Source organism: Natator depressus, chromosome 28 (genome assembly GCF_965152275.1).
Source record: "Natator depressus isolate rNatDep1 chromosome 28, rNatDep2.hap1, whole genome shotgun sequence".
Taxonomy (NCBI): domain Eukaryota; kingdom Metazoa; phylum Chordata; order Testudines; family Cheloniidae; genus Natator; species Natator depressus.
In genome coordinates this window covers 1,181,044-1,201,278 of record NC_134261.1, presented here as the reverse complement: position 1 = coordinate 1,201,278, position 20,235 = coordinate 1,181,044, and the positions used below count along the sequence as shown (strand labels likewise).

At 48.0% G+C, this 20,235-nt stretch overlaps 1 protein-coding gene across 4 annotated transcripts in view; it reads right to left on the bottom strand.

The window, feature by feature from the left end:
- The window catches only part of ZCWPW1 (zinc finger CW-type and PWWP domain containing 1), a 31,806-nt gene extending 12,410 nt beyond the window's left edge, over positions 1 to 19,396 (bottom strand). Inside the window, exons 1-10 of one of the 4 annotated variants that reach the window (XM_074941147.1) lie at positions 19,269 to 19,396; positions 16,537 to 16,853; positions 14,820 to 14,898; positions 13,412 to 13,478; positions 10,550 to 10,701; positions 9,758 to 9,898; positions 8,951 to 9,067; positions 7,699 to 7,819; positions 3,254 to 3,329; positions 2,601 to 2,705 (exon numbers count right to left, since the gene is read on the bottom strand). In XM_074941147.1, the coding sequence (XP_074797248.1) occupies positions 2,601 to 2,705; positions 3,254 to 3,329; positions 7,699 to 7,819; positions 8,951 to 9,067; positions 9,758 to 9,898; positions 10,550 to 10,701; positions 13,412 to 13,478; positions 14,820 to 14,898; positions 16,537 to 16,839 (1,161 nt within the window). In that variant the 5' untranslated portion in view covers positions 16,840 to 16,853; positions 19,269 to 19,396. The remainder of the gene's footprint in view (positions 1 to 2,600; positions 2,706 to 3,253; positions 3,330 to 7,698; positions 7,820 to 8,950; positions 9,068 to 9,757; positions 9,899 to 10,549; positions 10,702 to 13,411; positions 13,479 to 14,819; positions 14,899 to 16,536; positions 16,854 to 19,268) is intronic. The other 3 variants (XM_074941150.1, XM_074941149.1, XM_074941148.1) reach the window with 3 other exon arrangements.
- Between the last annotated feature and the right edge of the window lie 839 nt (positions 19,397 to 20,235).

The following is a 20,235-nucleotide window of genomic DNA, read 5'->3' as shown; positions in this document are numbered from 1 at the left end:
TGAACCATGCTGTGAGGTGCAACAGCTGAAGATTTGGTGCAACACTCGCCCACGGTTCTGCGTCAGGAGGTCTTTGGCCGCTGGTGACAGTGAGGACAGATTGCGGAGGTCTGAATACCTCATCTGTCTCCACCAAGCAGGAGCTATAAGGATTATTCGGCTGCGCTCTTGCTTGAGTTTGATAATAACCATCAGCAGTACTGGTGAGACTAAACACAGGAGGTCCTTGTCCCATGGAAACAGGAAAGTGTCCAATACCGATCCAGGGCTGTGAGATCTTCTGGAGCAGGAATGGGGACTATGACCCATAAACCCCTCATTGCCAACTGGCAAGGAGATTACAAGAATATCCTGATGCTAGTATGTACATTCTGATTCACCAAAGAGTATCATGTAAGGTCTTAAATGAAAGGCAAGATCATTCGCATCATTGTGAAATGCCTGTACAAATATTATGTAAGGAGTTATGTATGAATGTATGCAAAAAATAAGCTCTCGAAGTCTGTGTTAAGGCAGCTTTCTCCAGACAAAGGATGTTTATTCTACCTGTCTCTGTCAGTCCACATGTAAAATAAGCATTGTAGGTTAACATGACGGGAAGCCATTTACACACGAAGTCAGCAGGGGCATGTGAATACGGCCGGTAGGCAGCACACCGGAGATCATCCCGACTCTGAGATAAACAACGAGCTTTGGAGAATATAAGGAGAAGCCAAGGGAGACACCACTTTATCCTGCACCTAGGATGTGATCGGGCCGTGTGATTACATTCATGAAAATGGGATCTCAGCCAGGCTTGGTTGCAATGCTGCAAAGGATATTTGAGTAAGATAAACTGATTTAGCCTGTTTAGTCTCCAAGAACCATGTTATAGTTTTACTTTAGATGTCACCCTTCTGTTTCCATTATCCTCGCTTGCTATCTCTTAAATCTTGATCTTTGATAATACAGTTACGATTGGTTTCACTATGAATATATCTCAGTGCTGTGGTATTTTAGAAGGCGAGCCTGAGTTGAATCAAACAAACTGGTGTGCGTGGTTCCCTTGGAGACAGCAGACCTGGTATTTCTGGGAGTGTGAGGGCTGGACGCTACAGGGGAATGCTTCAAAGGGACATGAGGACAGGGGTGCACCTATTGTTAACCTGCACGGCAAAGGAAGAGGAAGAGAAGAGAAGACTGCTGGGCAGCGAACAGACCAGATGTGTCAGGGTGAGGACACCCAGCCTCCCTCTTGCTGGAGCTGGGGCAGGCAGGTAAGATGGTGACTCACAGTCCTGGGTAGCCTAGAACAGTCACAGGGACAATACCTGTTCTATCAGGTTGCAAATACGTCCATGGACGGAAAACCTCCTACGTGAAACACCCATGCCAGAAAGTTTGTGTTGAGGGACCACGCCAGGTCTAAACTGAAAGATCTGTTCAGATGGTCCGTTAATCCATTTGGATACACCAATTCCATAATTGACTGCCTCCTGGCAAAGGTTGTTGGACCTGGCACCACTTTGCTGGTTCACTTAAAACATTGCTGTGGTGTTGAGAGAACCTGGGCCATCTGGCCTTGGATATGGGACTGGAATTTGAAGTGATCCATCCCGTCATCCAGCCCCAGCTTCTGGCAGAGGTTGACAGACACCCAGAGAATGGGGTTGCGTTCCTGACCATCTTGGATAATAGCCATTGATAGACCTATCCTCCAGGGACTTATCTATTTCTTTTTTGAAAAGTTATACTTTTATACAGTATACAGTTATACTTTTGGCCTTCACAACATCCCCTGGCAATGAGTTCCATAGGTTGACTGTGTGTTTTGTGAAGAAATACTTCCTTTTGGTTGTTTTAAACCTGGTGCCTATTAATTTCATTGGGCCACTTCTACTTCTCGTGTTATGCAAAGGGGAAAATAATACTTCCCTATTCACTTTCTCCTCACCATTCATGATTTTATAGACCTTTATCACATCTATTCTTGGTCGTCTCTTTTCTAGAGTCCCAAGGCTTTTTAATCTTCCATGATATGGAAGCTGTTCCATAGCTTTAATCATTTTTGTTGCCCTCCTCTGCATCTCTTCCAATTCTAAGATATCTTTTTTGAGATGGGGTGACCAGATCTGCACACAGTATTCAAGATGTGTGTGTACCATGGATTTATATAATGGCATTATGATATCTTCTGTCTTGTTATCTATCCCTTTCCTAATGGTTCCAAACACTGTTAGCTTTTTCAACTGCCACTGCCCATTGAGCAGATGTTTTCAGAGAACTATCCACGATGACAACAAGATGTTTTTCTTGAGTGTTAACAGCCTGATTTAGACCCCATCGCTTTTGTCCATGTAGCTGAGATTATTTTTTCCAATGTGCATTAATATGTACTTATCAGCATTGAATTTTGTCTGCCATTTTGTTGCCCAGTCACCCAGTTTAATGAGACCCCTCTGTAGCTCTTCGCAGTCTGCTTTGGACTTAACTATTTTCAGTAATTTTGTATCATCTGCAGATTTTGCCACCTCACTGTTCACCCCCTTTTCCAGATCATTTATGAATATGTTGAACAGCACTGGTCCCAGTGCAGATCCTTGGGGAAACTCGCTATTTACCAAACCCAGGCTCTCTGTGGAAAACTCATGGAAGTTCCTCAGCATGGTCGCAGAGATCCAGGCGCGGCAGACAGCTTCGCCGAAAAACGTCACATGGTACTTGGACTGAAAAGAGAAATGGACAGGGCTGAGTTAACTTTGTGTCAGATTGTTACATTAACTCCTAGAGACAGACAAGGTGGGTGAGGTGTCCCTGTTAAATCCATGGTGTCTGGTTGATGTCCTCAGTGAGGTAACCCCTTCAGAGGGATGAAGGGTTTGGTTGGCATGGAATTGTAGGGGAGATTACAGAGAGAGCATCCTTTGTTCTGGGAGGCTGATAAATGACCAGACAAGGTGTATATGGACTTGGCAGAAGCTGTGCCAGCCACCCCAGTAATATGAGGAGATGGGGAAGTCTGTAATAATGCGGGGGGAAGGTATGGAGGAGTACACACAGAGCCTTGCCATGGGGAGGGGAGGTGGGAACAGGGGTAAGGAGAATGGGCGGCACACATAGCCACTGGCATGGGGATGAGGAGCTGCAGGGAGTTCCCAACATAGAAGGGGATGAGAGGGTGGCACACAGGGTGGAACAGAGCTCTCTGGTGGGTGTAATGAGCTCACAAAGTGTGTGACCCCCCCCCCCTTGTGTAAAATACAATACCGCTTACAGGAAGAGAATCCAACCGGGATGAAAAGAGGAAATACTCCCCGATGTCAGGGTCACACTCCACCATGGCAGGCCACCTGCAAGCACCACAAAAGGGGAACATCAGTACGGTCAGGCCATTAATTTTCTGATTTCCTCTGAGATGTTAACACATGAAAAAGGTGGGAGTTGGTTTACATGGTACCAACAGTTAGAGCACTGTTCAGTCAATCTGCTCCGTCCATCGCTGAAATCAAGTGCTTTAAGGATCCTTAGAAAAAAGGATGCAACACAATAAAGTGTGAGGAAGGTAACGAGATAGAGACACGCAGCCAGCGGCTGTGTTTTCGACTGTAGTCCACTTAGGCCAGCTGGCCCCTGAAATGTCAATGCTTTCTAGAAGGGTACAAGAAATGGGACTAGTGCATCTAATAAAAACATTTGTGGTGATCTGCTGACACAGCGATCTCTGAGGTAGCCCAGCAAGTTGTGTTGGTAAAGTATATCTTCCAGAAAAACATCCAGTCTGGATCTGAAGAGATTAAGAGATGACTATCCACCCCTTCTTCCCTTGGGAGTTTGTTCTGTTGGTTAATCACCCGTGCTGTAAAAAGCACTTCCTTATTTCTCATTCGACTTCCAGCCACTGATTTTTGTTCTGTTCTTCACTAGAGTAACGAGCCTTTTAGTACCCTGTGTTTTCTCCCCAGGAAGATACTTAGACTCCAGGATCAAGTCACCGTTCAGTCTTCATTTTTATAAACTAGATAGACTGAGCTCCTTCCGGGCTTGTCTACACTACCGCTAAAGTTGATGTTACTCACGTCGCTCAGGGGTGTGGAAAACCCCCGCCCAAGCAATGTAAGTTACATCGACTTAAAGCGGTCTCTACAATGTTCTATGTTGGCGGGAGACGATCTCCGGCCAACATATCTTCCACCTCTTGGTAGTGGCAGTAGTGAAGACAAGCCCTAAATTTCCGAGTTATTTTGGGGGCAGTCCCATGGCCTGCATTATACAGGAGGCCAGACTACATGATCACAACGGTTCCTTCTTGCCTCTGAATCTATGAATCTCTGAGTCAACAGATCAGCACATGCCACCCAGGGCAAGTTTTTGGGGTGTCGTTCTGTTTCATAAGGCCTTGTTGGCGGGTTTTGTCAGGATAGCTATCCCAGTATAGTTGTACTTGTAAACCCTCTACCATGAACGCAGTTGTGTCAGGGCAAAAGCACTTACACCAGTAAAGCTTATGTTGGTTCCCCTGTACTGGTACAGGCATGGTTATCCCAGCATAATCACGTTTACATTAAGACTTTGGATATGTCTGCATTACAGAGACTATCCCAGCAGAAGCCTGGAGTGCAGACGCCGCCTATCCTGACAAAGGGGGGGGGTTTCTGTTGCTGTAGGAACATCACTTCCCCAAACAAAGTTAGCTATTGGTATGTCTATACTTCAAATGTTACAGCAGCACAGCTGCCCCGACTTATGCAATTAAGCCGACCTAATTTTCTAGTGTAGATCAGGCCTACCTTAATGGTCACAGCTGCGTCTATGCTAGGTTTTTTCACGCTCCTGACCAAAGCAGTCACGCCGATGTAACTTTTCAGTATAGCCCAGGGCCTTCCCTGGCATAGCTCAGTCGGTTAAAAAAAAAAAAAAAAAAGATCACACCCCTAACCAACATCCCTGTGCTGGGAAAACGTAAGTATAGACTCGACCTTCTTGTTGCTGAGGTGCTGAGGTTTTAATAGCCGTCTGCCATCATAAAATCTTTAAATTCATGGGCCTGGCAAAACTCCCGCTGACAGCAACGGGAGAGGAACTGGGAGCTGTTTCCCTTCCAGCTTGTGCAGTCCTAGCGAGTAAGAATTGATTTGTTTTTTAAGCACGGCACTCTTCAAATTCAGTCCAACGCCCGCCCGTGCATGGGTCTCCCTACATGCATCTCCCTGCGAGGCGAAGCGCCTGCGGGAGCCTACGCTGAGTGACTGAGTTACTGAGATTTGCCAGCTTCCTGTCAGGGGAAGAGGCCTCTGTCTGTGTTTTTCAGCTGAAGACAGCAGCTGTGGCTGCAGAGTGCCCAGAAAGGCCAGGGGACGCTTGGACAGCGCGGGGAGGGATTCCAGCAGAGTCAGCTGTTGTAAAGACCGCAGCAAGCCAGCCTCAACTGGAGAATTTTTCGCTGGCATCTCTTTGATCCCACCGGTGTGGTATAAAACAAGATCATGTGGGAGGCAGGCCAGGCTTTCTGCACTGCAGCTTATATTCCCAGCCTCCGGCTCCCCAAGCTGACGTGGGCTAATGAGCGTGTCCCAAAAGGGGATGTGAGCACACCATGCTGCCACACAACTGATATCTGCTGGCATTTCTAGCCTCTTTCACCTGTGAAGATCACAGGACACCTGAAACACTGATACACACATATTACACGGGCATCACTTCCCCCACTGTTGAGATGCAGCCACCTCTGGGGTGGGGCACAGCAGCAGATAAACGGTGCACAGCAAGACAGCACTTTGGGGTGGGAAATGAAGAAAGATTTTCCTATCCAACTGAAACTGGAAGGGAGAATTTGGGGAGGCAGAACGGAATGAGCAGCGGGAATTTTACTTGTGAAGAGTAGATGTGATCTTTGGTTTTACATCTGACTCAGAGGCCAGTGGCAGCAGTATTTCCCTACATAACACCAGAGGCCGTGGGTGGAAGGGATTTTGAAAGGTACTGCAGTGGGATTCACCCCTTGCTTCCCAGCTCTGCCTCAGTCTCTGTGTGTGAACCATCTCGGGTCTGTCCTCACGGCAGAGTTAGCCTGGGTGTTTTAGCCTAGCCTAGCTCTGAGCAGCCATTCTGCAGAGCCATATCCGAGGTGCTGAGTTCTCACCGGTACTGAGATCCCCCGTGCGTTGCCAGGACTTCGGGGGCACATCTCGTGGTCCTTAGCACGGCAGTAAGATGAGCCACTCTATGATTCGTCCCCAGTGAGTTGTGGGTGAACGTGAACCTGTCTGGCCTTCTGAGCACACAGGGAGAATTGTGGGAAGGCGCTAGAGGACTATCAGCCCCCAAGTGGTTTCATCCATGTCCTCACTGCAAAGTGCCAGGTTACCAGACTGAATGAAAGCCTCCCTCAGGCTTTACCCTGTACCCGAGCCAGGCCAGCGAGCCCAGATTCAAAAGCACCCCTAAACTCGGGTCAGAGGATTTTGTGTGTGGACGGGAGCTGGGATAAGGAGTAAGAGCCCAGGTTATCTGTGCAGTGAAGACATATCCCCAATGTCTCTAGGCCTCAGCTCTTCCCCCTTCAGGAAAATAACCCTGTGCTTGTCTTATTTATTTAGCCTGTGAGCTTGCTGGGGCAGGGACTGTCTCTCACTACCTGTCTGTGCAGCGCCCAGCCCCGATCTCCAATGGTGCTTCCGTGTTATTTTTAATTATTTATTGTCACGGAGTCCCCAGGCGATGCTCTGGAACTGCTCCCCATGAAGCCAGGCAGGACTCTGGGGCAGTCGCCTTCCTGTGAGCAGCCTGTCTTCAGGACACACAGCTTCCACCTTCCTAGGTCTGACCTCGGAGCCTTCAGCCTCCTCTGCCCCTCCATGCGCTTCCCCCAGCAAGTCCGCTCAGGCAGGGCTCCTGGGGAAGCCAGAGGGTCCTGCCCCCCAACTCCGCAGTCAGACGGGACTCTCAGCCAGCCAGTAACACAGAAGGTTCATTAAACGACAGGAACATGGTCTAACACAGAGCTTGTAGGTGCAGAGAACAGGACCCCTCAGCCGGGTCCATTTTGGGGGCAGTGAGCCAGACAACCCAGTCTGCCCTTCACTCCATGTCCCCAACCAGCCCCGAACTGCCACCTCCCTCCAGCCCCTCCTCCTTTGGGCTTTGTCCCTTTCCCGGGCCAGGAGGTCACCTGATCCCTTTGTTCTCCAACCTTTTAGCTCTCACCTGGCAGGGGGGAAGGGCCAGGCTATCAGTGGCCAGGAAACAGGGTGTCGGCCATTCTCTGTGTCCAGACCCCTGCACACACCTGCCCTCTAGGGCTCTGCAACGATCATACACCCTTACCCCACCCCCTAGATACTTTAGAACTGCCTAGGGGAAACTGAGGCACCCCCACACTATTCAGAGGAAACATTAAGAACAGTCCCACCTAGTCACATTTATATAAGAGGAACACCAAGAGGCCTAACCCGAGATCAGGGCCCGCATTGTGCCAGGCTCAGTGTGACCCAAGAGCTGACCGTCTAAGGAGAAACTGAGGCCCGGGGCAGTGACGTAATTTTGCCAATGTCACTCGGCAGCCAGGAACAGATCCCAGGTTTCTGCAATCCCAATCCAGCACTCTGTCCCAAGTGGGCCACACTATGTTTTACAAGCGCACTGTGCAGTCTATTTTCAAAAGCTTCTACCTCTGTTTACAGTTAAGTGGCTTAACATTTTACCAGCATTATTGACACCTACCATGGGTAGCCAAACTGTTTGGCCCATATGATTGACCCAGGCACATAGGTAGCATACACGACCTCGTTTTCAGATCCCGACCACATCTCCTCGGGTACATCGCAGCTGTTGTACTGCAGGTCTGCAACAAACAAACCACACCAACCATCACAGCTGAGCGGGAAATAGCCTCCCATGGGAAATTCTGAGAATTGTGACATTTTGTTTAATTTCGAGTCAGGGCCCAAAGTAGAAATATCAGAATTTTTCATGAAATGCAATATTTCATTTCAACCTTACCATATTGTTTTGTTTCAACTTTATTGTTTTGATTCATCTAATATAACATAATGCAATATAACATAATACAAACGTCAAACTGGTAACGCTGAAACGAAGCGTTCAACCTTGTCGAAATGAAACCTGCCTCGCAATGAGAGACTAAAGAAACTCAATCCGTTTAGTTCAAGGAGCAGGTTAAGACGTGACTTCAGAGTCTATAAGTACTTGCATGGGGAAAAGGTTTCTAATACTAGACAGCTTTTTTAATCTAGTACACAGGTGGATTTTCCATCACGCGGAGCCTTTAAATGAAGGCTGGATGTCTTTCTCAAAGACCTATTATAGCTCAAACAGAAGTTATGCACAAGGTGAAATTCTCCACTTTGTGCTACACAGGAAGTCAGACTAGGTGTTCAGAATGGCCCCTAAAAAGTCTATGAATCTGTTTATCCTCAGGTAGTGTAAATCAGCATTGCTGGCTTCACTGAAGCCAATGAATGATTTGCTAATTCTGAATGTCAGGACACCTGGAGGAGAAATCCTCCTGGCCTGTCGGAGTAGGAACAACTGAAAGGTGATTTTTGCCTTAGAATTGCAATCAGGTTGGATCTACAGCCTCAGCGCCAACCAGGAAAAATTTCAAGACTTCTCGGCACTTGCAAGCAGGACTGAATTTTCAAAAGACAGTGAAACCCATTTCAGGTTTCCAAAGCTCTCAGGCCAGCGGGAAGGAGAGCTTTTGGGGAAAATCCAGCCCTAAACATCCCTTGTTTGTGTGACTAAATGGGAGGTGAATGGCCTGGAAAAGCTGCTCTCTAGGCCCTACTGTGGAGCATTTTTGTGACAAGGACACATGTGCTTTAGAATTTTGACTGAAGCTTTAGAATTTAAACTTGTTCCCGCCCGACAACCAATCAAATGGTCACTAGCAGCTTGGGCTAGATTTGAGCTGGTGACCTAGAGGTCAAAAAAAGGCCGCTCTCCTGTTTACCTGTGTTTTGGCTGCACGTCCAGTCTTCGGGAAGAACAGAGGGATCTATATCACTGCTAAGGCGGCGCCATTTCTCACAGCTGGGATAAGAACACTGGACCCACGCCACGCACTGATCTACAGCACAGCAACACAAACACACAGCAGCTGCAGGGGCGCACCCGGCACAAACCGGAGGCTCCGAAATCACAAGTCAAAGACAAGGAACCGGAGGAAATGTAGTTAATCTCATCACTGGTGAAACCACCACTACACAGGGCGACTTACGGGCATCGCTAATTTGATAGAACTCTATTGGATGAGCTAGCCTAAGCCCGTGTGGCAGACGACATGATCACATAGATCCTTTCTGGCCTTGGAACCTATGAATCCACTAGCCTAGGACTTGCCAAACCTGTCAGTTTCCTGCAGTGCCACAAGCTTCCTATATGGCCTGCGGCAAGTCACCTCGCCGTGCCTCAGTTTCCCACCTGTACCATAGGGATAACCTACCCCACAGAGCTGCTGTGAGGATAAACACATCAAAGAGTGTGATGTGCCTTGAGATCTACTGATTTCTAAATTCGGGGTTATTAAACTATGAAGGCCATTTTTATGCTGAATGGGAACATTCCTACATAATCCAGATTCACACCTTTAATGAATCCAGATTAATTTTCTTGAGTGTAAACAAGGCCTCCCCACAGTTTTGGAAGGTGTGGGGCTAGCCCCAGTGCCAAATCTGGAAGTCTCCACATTTATTCAATTTACACCCAGGTTTTCCTTCCCCCTCCCCTGGTGTTAAACTTTCAGAAACACAGGACTGACTGAGCTCACTGAAAGTGCTTTCTCCTCCTTCCTCTGTTTCCTCTTGGTCAGCGATCAGGGTGTAGCCTTGAACTATTTTCTTCGGCTCTCCTTTCCGTTGACGCTTACGCCTTTCTTTGTTTGCTTCCGTGCTCTCATCTGCTAGCGACAAAGAGAAAACACCAGACTCAAAAACACAGACGGGGGTGGTGGGGGCAGAGACTGTTGTAACACAACAGGTGGTGGAGTTATTGTTTGTCTTGATGGGGCTCTGGTTTCAGTCACTGATCCCAGCGGGGGCAGGGGGGATGCCACCTTCCAGCAGCTACTTTCTTCCCTCTTATTCCTGCGTCCCCATCGGGCTCGAGGAGTAAGGCACAAGTCTTCCCACATGGCAGGTCAAAGTCACGGGCCTGCTGGTGAGGGAGCACACTTCTCTCAGGCTTAAAAACTCCTCCACATCTCTGCTTCCATCCGGGAAACGCACTGCAGTGCAGAGGGCTAGGACAAAGGCCAGTGTGGCACTTAAAATCCTACTTCAGCCCCGGCTTAAAGGAACTGTCTGCTGTTATTGGTTTCTACTGCGTTCAAGGAAACAAGACATTCTTTGTAAACAAGCAGGATTGCACCAAAGAAACACCTGACTTGGATCAGCAGTTTCTCATCCTCACCCGGCAAGGCCCCAAACGCTGGCTAACCGCTAAGGCCAAAGAGGCACCAATCCCCATCCGTCTTCATAGGAGAGAGACTCTGATGCAGTGGCCCACTATAATTACAAATGTATGTCTGTATTTGCACACACAAAAGACTTACGCATTTCCTTTCTCATCTTGTTTAAAGAAAGTTTATTGCGTTTCTTTGCTTTGGGCAGAGACTCTTTTAGGTCCATGGCAGAGACTGCTCCTTTGGGCTCATCGCTGTGCTGAACCAAATTCCCTGCAGGTAGGGAGGTCTCCAAAGTCTCCCTAAAACAAATATTGGCGCGGATCAATTCATGGCTGTTATTTATTGTTTGGATTACCTGCTGGTGCTGTACAGACACACAACAAAAAGACGACACCTCGACTCACCGTTAACAGGAGGTTAACCTATCATAAAGGTGACAGTACACCTGCCTACACCAATATGAGAGAGAGAGAATGGAGATATAGATAGATCACATTAGCACCTTGTGTCATCAGTTACATTGCTGCAAAACAGATGTGAAAAGACAACGGTTCTCATTTCACATCCGTTTTGCCCAGGGGGCAAGTGGGGGATTGGGTCTCTGCACCCCTTTGAATATCTTGCTTTTCGTTTTTTTCAGCATTCTCAAGCAGTTACTTTTGGGTGGATAATATTTTTACAGAGAACATGCACCATCTAGAGGCCAGACCGTATCTTACGCTTCTAAAGCAGGTGTATTCCCCTTCCAGCTTCCCCTGCAAAAATGAAGTTAAAAAGGGCAAAAGGTCTGAGTTGATAAGCTAAACAAACATGAGAAGGCTGGCTTGTTTATACGCAACACATGGGAATGGTAACAGCTTCATGCTCCATGAGAATGGCAGTGATATACATTTGGGTTCCTCTGGTGATCGCAAGGCGCTCGGGACATTTTAATTGAAGTCTCACAGCATTCCCTGTGAAACACAGTCACAGAGAAGGGAAGAAAGAGGCAGAGCCAGGAAGGGAATCTAGGAAATCTGACATCCACTTCTCTGTTCTCACTGCTAAACCTTCCCCCTCCCGCTGCTCTAACCCACTGGACCCCACTCCTCTCCCACAGCCAGGGATAGGACCCAGGAGTCCTGAATCCCATTCCCTCCTGCTCCAACTTCTACATCACACTCCCCTACCAGAACTCTGAATAAAACCCAGGGATCCTGATCCCAACTCCCCCCTGCTTTCCCTAAACAGCTAGGCAATAGAACCCAGGATTCCTGCCTCCCAGCCCCACCACTGCTCTGATCCACGAGAACAAATGGAAATATGGATTATTACCATTGATTACATCTAAGGTGGCAGGACCCAAAGGTCCCTGTGCGCCAGGCACAGCATGTACACACCGTGGGAGACAGTCCCTGCCCCCAAAAGTTTGTACAACTCCCAAGAAACCTTGTGGCAGCTGGCGTCAACCCGACATGTCTACATTTCACATCCCCGTTTCTACATAGATCTGAATCACAATTTTTCAGAACATTGGCTCAAAATGTTGACACTTTTCCCCAACTGGGGAGGAACGTGAGCGTCGAAATATCCAGATTTCATGAGCTGACTGAGTCCAGTTCAAGGTCGCGGCCCTTTTCTGCTTCATGGCCTGGGCCCAGGGTATGCGGGATGGGAACTGTGGGCGACCAGTCTTCTCAGAGCCAGCCACAGGAAGTCAGGACCATCCCAACCCCAGGAGCACTCCCTCCCTTCTTGGAAAGAAGCACAGAGCAGCAGGTGGAGGTATTGCACAACCCTACCAAACCAAGACCCTCCAGCACACGTGCGATCCTGCCCTTGGGGAGAGGATGAGAGAACAAAGCACTTGAGACCAGCGTTAGTCATGTCACTTACTAATATAACCACAGCAGCAGTGCTGTTTTTCGTCAGTAGCTCTCACCACGCTTTACAAAGGAGAACGGTTTTCCTTATCTTTATACGAGGGTCATGGAACTGGGATAAGACCCTGGACAGAACAGAGGAGAACCGCCGCAGGGCAGAAATGCCACTTTTCGCTTTTGGATTCCTTCGGCTTTATCCTCAATTGTTAAAGTTCCTGGCTGCTCTGATTTTTCCAGACTCTCTTTTCGATAACAGGGCCCACCACCCCTCCCTGGCCGTCTCTTCCCTGCTCCCCTGACTGTTCACACTGGCCTGACTCTGTCACTCTCTCTCATGGGTTCTTTTCCCTCTGTTTCTATGGCTACAGATAAGGGATGCCTCCCCTGTGTTTGCCCAGCGAGCACTATTTGGAAAAAACTAGCTAGAAGGAGGAGAAGAGCATATTCTGTAACCTCGGTTCACACACCTCGTAGACAGGCTTTACCGACGGGACTTATGGAATTTGGGCCAGGTCCTCCAGTGGTGGCGATCTGAGTAAATGGAGTTACACCGGTTTACACAAGGCGGGGAACTCGCCCTTTGACTGAAGGATGTATTTCTCAGGGTAACTGGCCCTACAATCTTAACGCAAGTGTAAAAGGTCATAGACTCACTGGCACACCGCCTCCTGCTGGTTGCCTCGGGAATTAGCTCTTTCAGCCCCGGAGCGCCCTCTGCTGGCCAGTGTCTCGCTTGCCTCAGGCCCCTGTGTCCCTCCCAGACCTCGGTGCCCTTTATCTCGGGGTTCTGCCCCAGCAGTACCCCCACACTCCAGGTCTCCCCTCCCAGGGGAACCCCCAACCCCCTAAACCCACCTTGCCTCAGTGGCTACTGCCAGTCGTCATCTAGCCCCCTTTCCCTGGGGCAAACTGCAGACTGTAATAGCTACTCATCAGCTGGGAATGGGAAGGACCTAGTGGAGTGAGACTCTGCCTTCTTATTAGGGCCAGCTGGGCCCTGATCAAGCTGGCCACACCTGTGGTCAGCTACTCAGTCAGCTTCCCTCAGCTGTTCTCACTCCTCTTATCTCAGAAGCGGGGTAACCGTCCTGCTACAGCCAGGCATAAGACAATATACTGCAGAATAATGGGACTGATACAAACTCACTTCTTTAAACCTTGTTGTTCTGCCACCTCGGTAGCTTCTGCCTGGTGAAATGTCCTCTTGGACTCTTCTGCAAATTGAGATTAGAGCTCTGTAAACCTCACACATTTTATCTGGCAGCTTGTGCCTAGATGGTTATAATTTCATGAGGCGTCACACATTGAAAGGTTGGATGCTGATCCAGGTAATAACTGGACTACGGAGGGAAATGCATTTCCGGATTCCAACAGATTTTCTGCACGCTGTCATTTCAGCTCAACAGGCGGCAACCCTGCAAAATGACTCCCTGCGTAGCCCCGTTAAATAATAATACAAATCAATAATATCTAGCTTTTCTACAGCACTCATCAGAAGAGAGCTCAAGGTGCTTTACAAAGGAGGTGAGTACCATTATTCCCATTTTAAAGGTGGCAAAACGGAGGCACAGCGCAGGGAAGCGATTTGCCCATGGTCACGCAGCAGGCCACATCTCCTAGTTGTGGGACAGTGCTCTATGCACTAGGCCACGCTGCCGTTGAGTTTTCACAGGCCCCAGGTTAAGCACGTGCTTGAGTCTTTAAGAGGATTTATTTGCTTTAAGGTCAGAAGGGAGCATTATGATGATCCAGTCTGACCTTGCGCCTAACACAAGCTGTGAATTCCTACCAAACGATTCTGCTGCAGAAAGTCGGGCCAAGTCTAAACTAAGAAAGTTATGCACTTGTGATAACCAGCGATTTTTGCTAGCACAGATCAGGACTGGCGTCGCTCAGAGTTAGCGTGCAATACAGGGGTGTTTACTTCTTTACACCTCCAAAGGTACAAGACAAAGTGGACCTAAAATCGAAAACACACACACAAAATATTTAAGCAGGAAACTTACAATACTGTGGGATGGGGACAATTATCTTTATATTACCTCAATTTCACGATGCCTTGTTTCTGATGGAAATGATTTCTCAGAGTCAACATAAAGTGTGGGGAGGGTCCACTTAATTTGCGTGAAACTTTATGTGCTTTGGCAGGCCAAGATGCCCCCAGCACGCGGAGAGCCCAAGACAAAAGCCATGGCATGGAGATTCGGGCACGGTGGCCTTTGTTTTGACATGCCAAGGGAACAAGATTGTCTTAACTGGGCCCCGGGCCAGATCCTCAGCTGGTATAACTCCATCAAAGAAGTGATGTCAATTTACTCCAGCTCACGATCAGGACTTATTATGTTTTTAAACTGCTAAAGAAGCTAAAATCCTAGCTTTCAGGCATGTTGAGGACATATTTTAGCCCGTTAAAAAAGACAGGAAACAACTCGTATCTACAGAATGTCTGGCTCATCCGAATAAATACTTCACAGGGCACCAATTTAGCTGTTCTCATTTTAGGTTTCACGAGACGAGCTTCTCTTGGGGTTGCTCAAGAGGCCCTGTCGACTTACCCATACACTCTTGCAAGGACTTCTGCAGCACACACTGGACAATTTCCTCAAACTGCAAGTCGGTGAGGTGACACATCTCCTACAAAGAGAGGGCAGAGTGAGTGACAAATGGCATCACCCGTTAACAGCTGGACTTAACCCTAACAGAGATCCAATAAGTGTTCTTTTAATTTAGCAAACTTAGAGCTGCTCCACAGGGCTTCTGTTAGGGATCAAGCTCCTGGACACCTCTGCCCTCTGAGAAGTTTCCATGATTTGGGGGCTTCTGAGATCGCTTTTAGGGCTACATAACACCATCCTTTGTTAATATTTACTTTCAGTCTCGAGCCGGGACGTTATTATTAATAGCACTGTCAAAGAGACACGCCAAATCCTGGGAAATAACATTATTAATATTTAATGCGACAATGTAGCACTTTTCCTACTGAAAACACTTTGCATGCTTTAATCCACAGAATACCCCTCACAAGGCAGGTTGTGTGTCTTAGGGTGGACCCCGACTGTGAGCCTAGGTTCCCACACAGCCATAAAAAGCTCAGTATGTTAAGGTTATCAAAATGAAGGCCAAGAGATTACTTGATCACGGTGTATCAGTACTTTAACGGGGAGAAAATTCCACATACTAAAGGGCTCTTTAATCTACCTGAGAAAAGCAGGACCAAAACTAGCAGCTGGAATTTAAAGTCCGACACATTCAAATGAGAAATGAGTTACAATAGTTTTTAAACAGTGCAGGGAAACAAACTCCCACGTGCAGGGGTGGAGTCTCCATTTCTGGAAGCCTTCCAATCGAGACTGGAGCCTTCCTGGAAGATGTTTTAGTCCAGCACAAGCAATTGGGCCCAATACAGGAGAAGTGGGTGAAAGTCTATGACCTGCGTTATGCAGAAGGTCTCTTTCGGCTGCAGAATTTACAAGATGGATCGAGGTGAGAGTATCATGTATACAACAACCTGCCAGCGACTCAGGAACAAACAGGAACGTCAAATGGGCACAGGGGATCAAATCCCGAAATGCCCATACTGGCCCCAAAACAGACACCTGAGAGGGTCTGGGTTTTCATCACACTCTGGCAACATTTTTCGAGCCAATAAAAGTCTCGTCGAACTGAAAATGGCAACGTCAGAGTTATAGAGTTTAAGCCTCCAAAAGGGACCACCAGATCAGTGGCTTTCAACCTTTCCAGGCGACTGTACCCCTTTCAGGAGCCTGATTTGTCTTGCGTACCCCCAAGTTACACCTCACTTTAAAAGGACGTGCTTACAAAACCAGACATAAAAATACAAGGGCTCACGTCCAGTAACAACCCCACTTCTTAGGTCAGGTTTATTCACATAAAACAAACTCAAAAGTCTCTTCCTCGCCAGTCTCACACTGAGTGTCTTCCTGCTCCTTCCTGTCCTGGCCTTCTCTGCAGGCCTCTTTCCCCGCCAGTGTCTCATCTGGCTTCCCCAACTCAGGGGCCTGCAGGAGCCTTCTTATGCCAGTATCTGCAGGCATCTGCCAACATCCACCTGCAAACCCTTCTCTCTCCAGGACTCTTCCTTACATACTCCAGGTCTGATTGTGTTGCCTGGCCCTCCGCATTCCCCCAATCTGGGGAGAAGAGTTGGCTATTGGAATAGGCAGGGCTGAGCCAGTTTTTAGAGATACAACTATATAGGAACTAATGAAAGGAAAGTTTTATTCATGTTATTAGATTCTGACATGAAATCACCTTAGCTGATGCTCTGCTTGAGTTTCTTTTGGCTCTCTTTTCTACATCTTGGGCTGTTTCTGGATCTTTCACGTGGCCCATATCCTCTTCCTTGGCTACCCTAGATTTCTTCCACCTCTTCACATCAGTGTCCGGATGGCCCGCTTTCAGTTTTGTTTCAGTCGAGTCGCTTGTCCCTTGGCTCAGCAGGTAGGTCATGGCCTCTTTTGCCCTAGTGTCCTCCTTTCTCCCATGATGCTCAGGTCCTTCCCGCAAAGAAAGGACATGGGGTTTTGCCAATGGAGGGGCAAACGTTTTCTTCATCGTCTTCCCAAGTGCTGAAATTAAAGCAAGAAAGAAACACAATGCAGCACCCCACCACTAATCACAAATATCTCTGACACTGAAGCTCTGATCTTGTGGACACATAAAAGTTACACCCGTTTGTCCATCCCTTGAGTGTAGAATCTTAAATTGATTTAAAAGGGCCATATAGATTTAGGTTGCATCCAGACAAGCATACACCCATTTAACTACCTCCTCTATTACTTGCGGTCTTTATATGGAAACTGGATCTATTTCTAGAAGACACTCTCTAGCTCAGACAGAAGCTATGGGCATTGTGCAGAAATTAATGGGTGAGGCTCCCCGTCCTGTGCCAATGTCTTACAGGAGGTCAGACTAGATGGTCAAAATGATCTTTTCTGGACTTAATATCTATGAATCTATTAACTGAATTGATTTCTAAATGGAAGCAGGTTTTGTGTGAGAAATGCCTTCTTTTCTTTTCCATCACTTATGTGTTTCCCAGTTTGCCGGTGGCACAAAGTGGCCAAGTGAATTAACTATCATATGTTAATTAAAGCCAATGGACCTGAATCTCAAGTCTATTGTAAGGTCTCTTTATACTTCTAGGAACTTTGTATAAATGAGAATCAGGTTCAAGAGCTCCTTTGGTTACTAGGATCCAGAGTCCTCCTGGTCCAAAGACCTCACCCTACAAATGTATTTATTGCTACTGTTATTACACTTATGTCAGTGTAAATACAAAGAGGTGTAGTCAATTTACTGGAATTACTTTGGATTTAAACCGGAGTACATTACTGTGCGTTCTTTTCATTGTGTTAGCTGTACACACGTAACAAGAGATGGCATCTATTCCAAAGAGCTCATAATCTAAGGCCCTAATTCAGCAAGACACTTAAGACGCGCTTAAACCCCGGGGGAGTTAATGGGAATTAAAGACATGTTTATACACTTGGGTGGGGAGGCATGGACTGCTGAAATGGGCGCCCAAGTAAGAACAAAGTTTGCCCTGATTGATAGTGAGCTAGCTAAATATTTAACAACCTATAGCACACAGGAATGTCGTGAGGATGAAATGTTGACGTGCCTCTTATGGAACATTTGCCGAACCCTGTAGGCCAGATCCTCAGCTGGTGTAAGCAGCTGATTTACACCAGGTGAGGCTCTGAAGTGTATGTATGGAAAGGGATTACCCAATGCCCTGCAATGTGGTGGAAACAAGAGCTCTTAAGACCCTTGCGTCTCTGGAGGATGCTTGGGATGGGCGTTAATCCAGCCTGCGAGGCCCAACTCTCCCCTCACACTGGGCCTCTGCTTTACACAAGTATACCTCGGTTGATTCTAGTGGAGTGACTCCAGATGTACACCAGTGTGAGCGAAAGCAGAATTGGTCCCGGATGTGTGGAAAGGAGGGATCAACAGGGCATCCCATGGCTCTTGTGTTGTGCAAAATGGGGTGAAAACCATGCCCATGTTCAACTCCATTTCCACTGAACACCCTATTAAGAATAGGGGTGCCATATCTATCTAGCATTATTTTCTCTCCTCCTAAGTACGCATCTCCCATGAGACAATGACTAGGGAGTTTTGAGTATTTTGAGCAACCATGGGCGACCAAGATCCACAATGGCACCTTTTATGAGGTAAAATAGACATGATTTTTTAGCTTTTTTGGCCCGTCAGTGTTACCATCTTGGTGCTTTTCTGGCCAGGATGGGGGAGGCAAATAGGCACGAGGTTGGCACATTTTTGGTGCAGCCATGGTAGCGACTAGGGCACCATATTGATACAACAGGCAATGCCATGCAGGGGGGCGACCAGGCCGTATATCAACACCTTTCATGAGGTAAAACAGACATGGGCATTTAGGTTTTTTGGCCCTCCCATGTCTACACGTTGGCACGTTTTAAGCACAGGAGCATCTGGGCGCCATATTAGTACAGGAAGCAACACCAAGCAGGGGGGCAACCTGGCCCCCTGTGGACACTTATGGGGTAAAAGAGACACGGTTATTAGGGTTTTTTGGCCATCCCGTGAGATGACGTCGGCGCGTTTTGTGTGCAGGGGGCACCATCTTGACACAGGAGGCAACGCCAAGCCAGGGGTGACCGGGCCCACTTTTCGAGAGGTAAAACAGACACAGTTATCTTGGCTTATTGGCCCCCCGGCGACGCCATATTGGCGTTGGTCCCTGGCGCCATATTGACCCAGGAAGGCAGGCCATGCAAGGGGAGGGGCGACCGAGCCTTTTCATGAGGTAAACCAGGACCGGGGAGGCAATGGGTACCCAAATGGGGCGTGTTTGACCCAAGCTAGGGTCCCTCTATTAGCCTCAACAGCTGGGGACAGCTTTGGCGCCTTTTTTCCTTCAGCGCGCGCGCGCTCGCTCGCTCCCTCCCCCCGCCGCCGCGCGCCGCGCGCCCCCTCAAAGCGCCCTTGAGCCTCACGCGCTCCTAACGGCCGGGGGAGGGGCGGAAAGAAACTCCAGTGCGCACGCGCCACCTCCTCAGCCCAGCCGCTGCTCTGTCTCCGCGCCGACGAAGCTAGCTTGAGGCCGGCTCCGTGCGCATGCGCGGTCATCCTAAGGGGGCGGGGAAAGGACGCGGGCGTCTGTCGAACTCACTGCGCATGCTCGCCTTGGCAAAGGAGGGGTTTGCGGCTGCGCATGCGCCTTGCCTTAAGTGTGGGGGGTACTAAGTAGCCATGCTGGTGACCACGTGGTTTTCACTATGCGCTGACCCTATAGAGTATCGACCCTATGGGGGGGCTATATTATTATTAGTTATACACTATGGATCTGTAGATGGACTGGAGGTATAGATTATGGACTTTATGGAGGTTTATATTATAATTATATATATGAGCCTGTGGGTCTGTATATGGGCTGACCCTATAGATTATGGACCCTATGGCTCAGTATAGGGAGTATGCCCATAGAGTATGGATTTTAAACATCTTTAGGTTATAGGTCTTGGTATATGGGCTGGCCCTGTATAGGGACCCTTGGTGGCTATATGTGGGCTGAGATACAGATCCTGCAGGTCTGCATATGGGTCAACCACCTCAAGCCTGGATGCAGTAGGCCTGCATATACCTTTATCATTTATATTATGCACCCCCATGGATCTGTATAGGTCCCTAGACCTTATGGGCCTGAAAAAGGGACTCTCTTTTTCCCTACATTTGTGAGACCCAATGGATTTGTCTATTATAGACCTGTGTAGACGAATGTTTGAGGGTCCATGTATGGTCTGACAAGTATATTATGGGGGCAATTTAACCATTCCTATCCTGAAATAAATTTACTTGATCCTAATATGTTATTTGAAAACCAACTAAGCCTTTCATTACATGGAAAGGCACGCTTTATGGGACATTGAGCACGCAGACCCTGAGGGATAGCTCAGTGGTTTG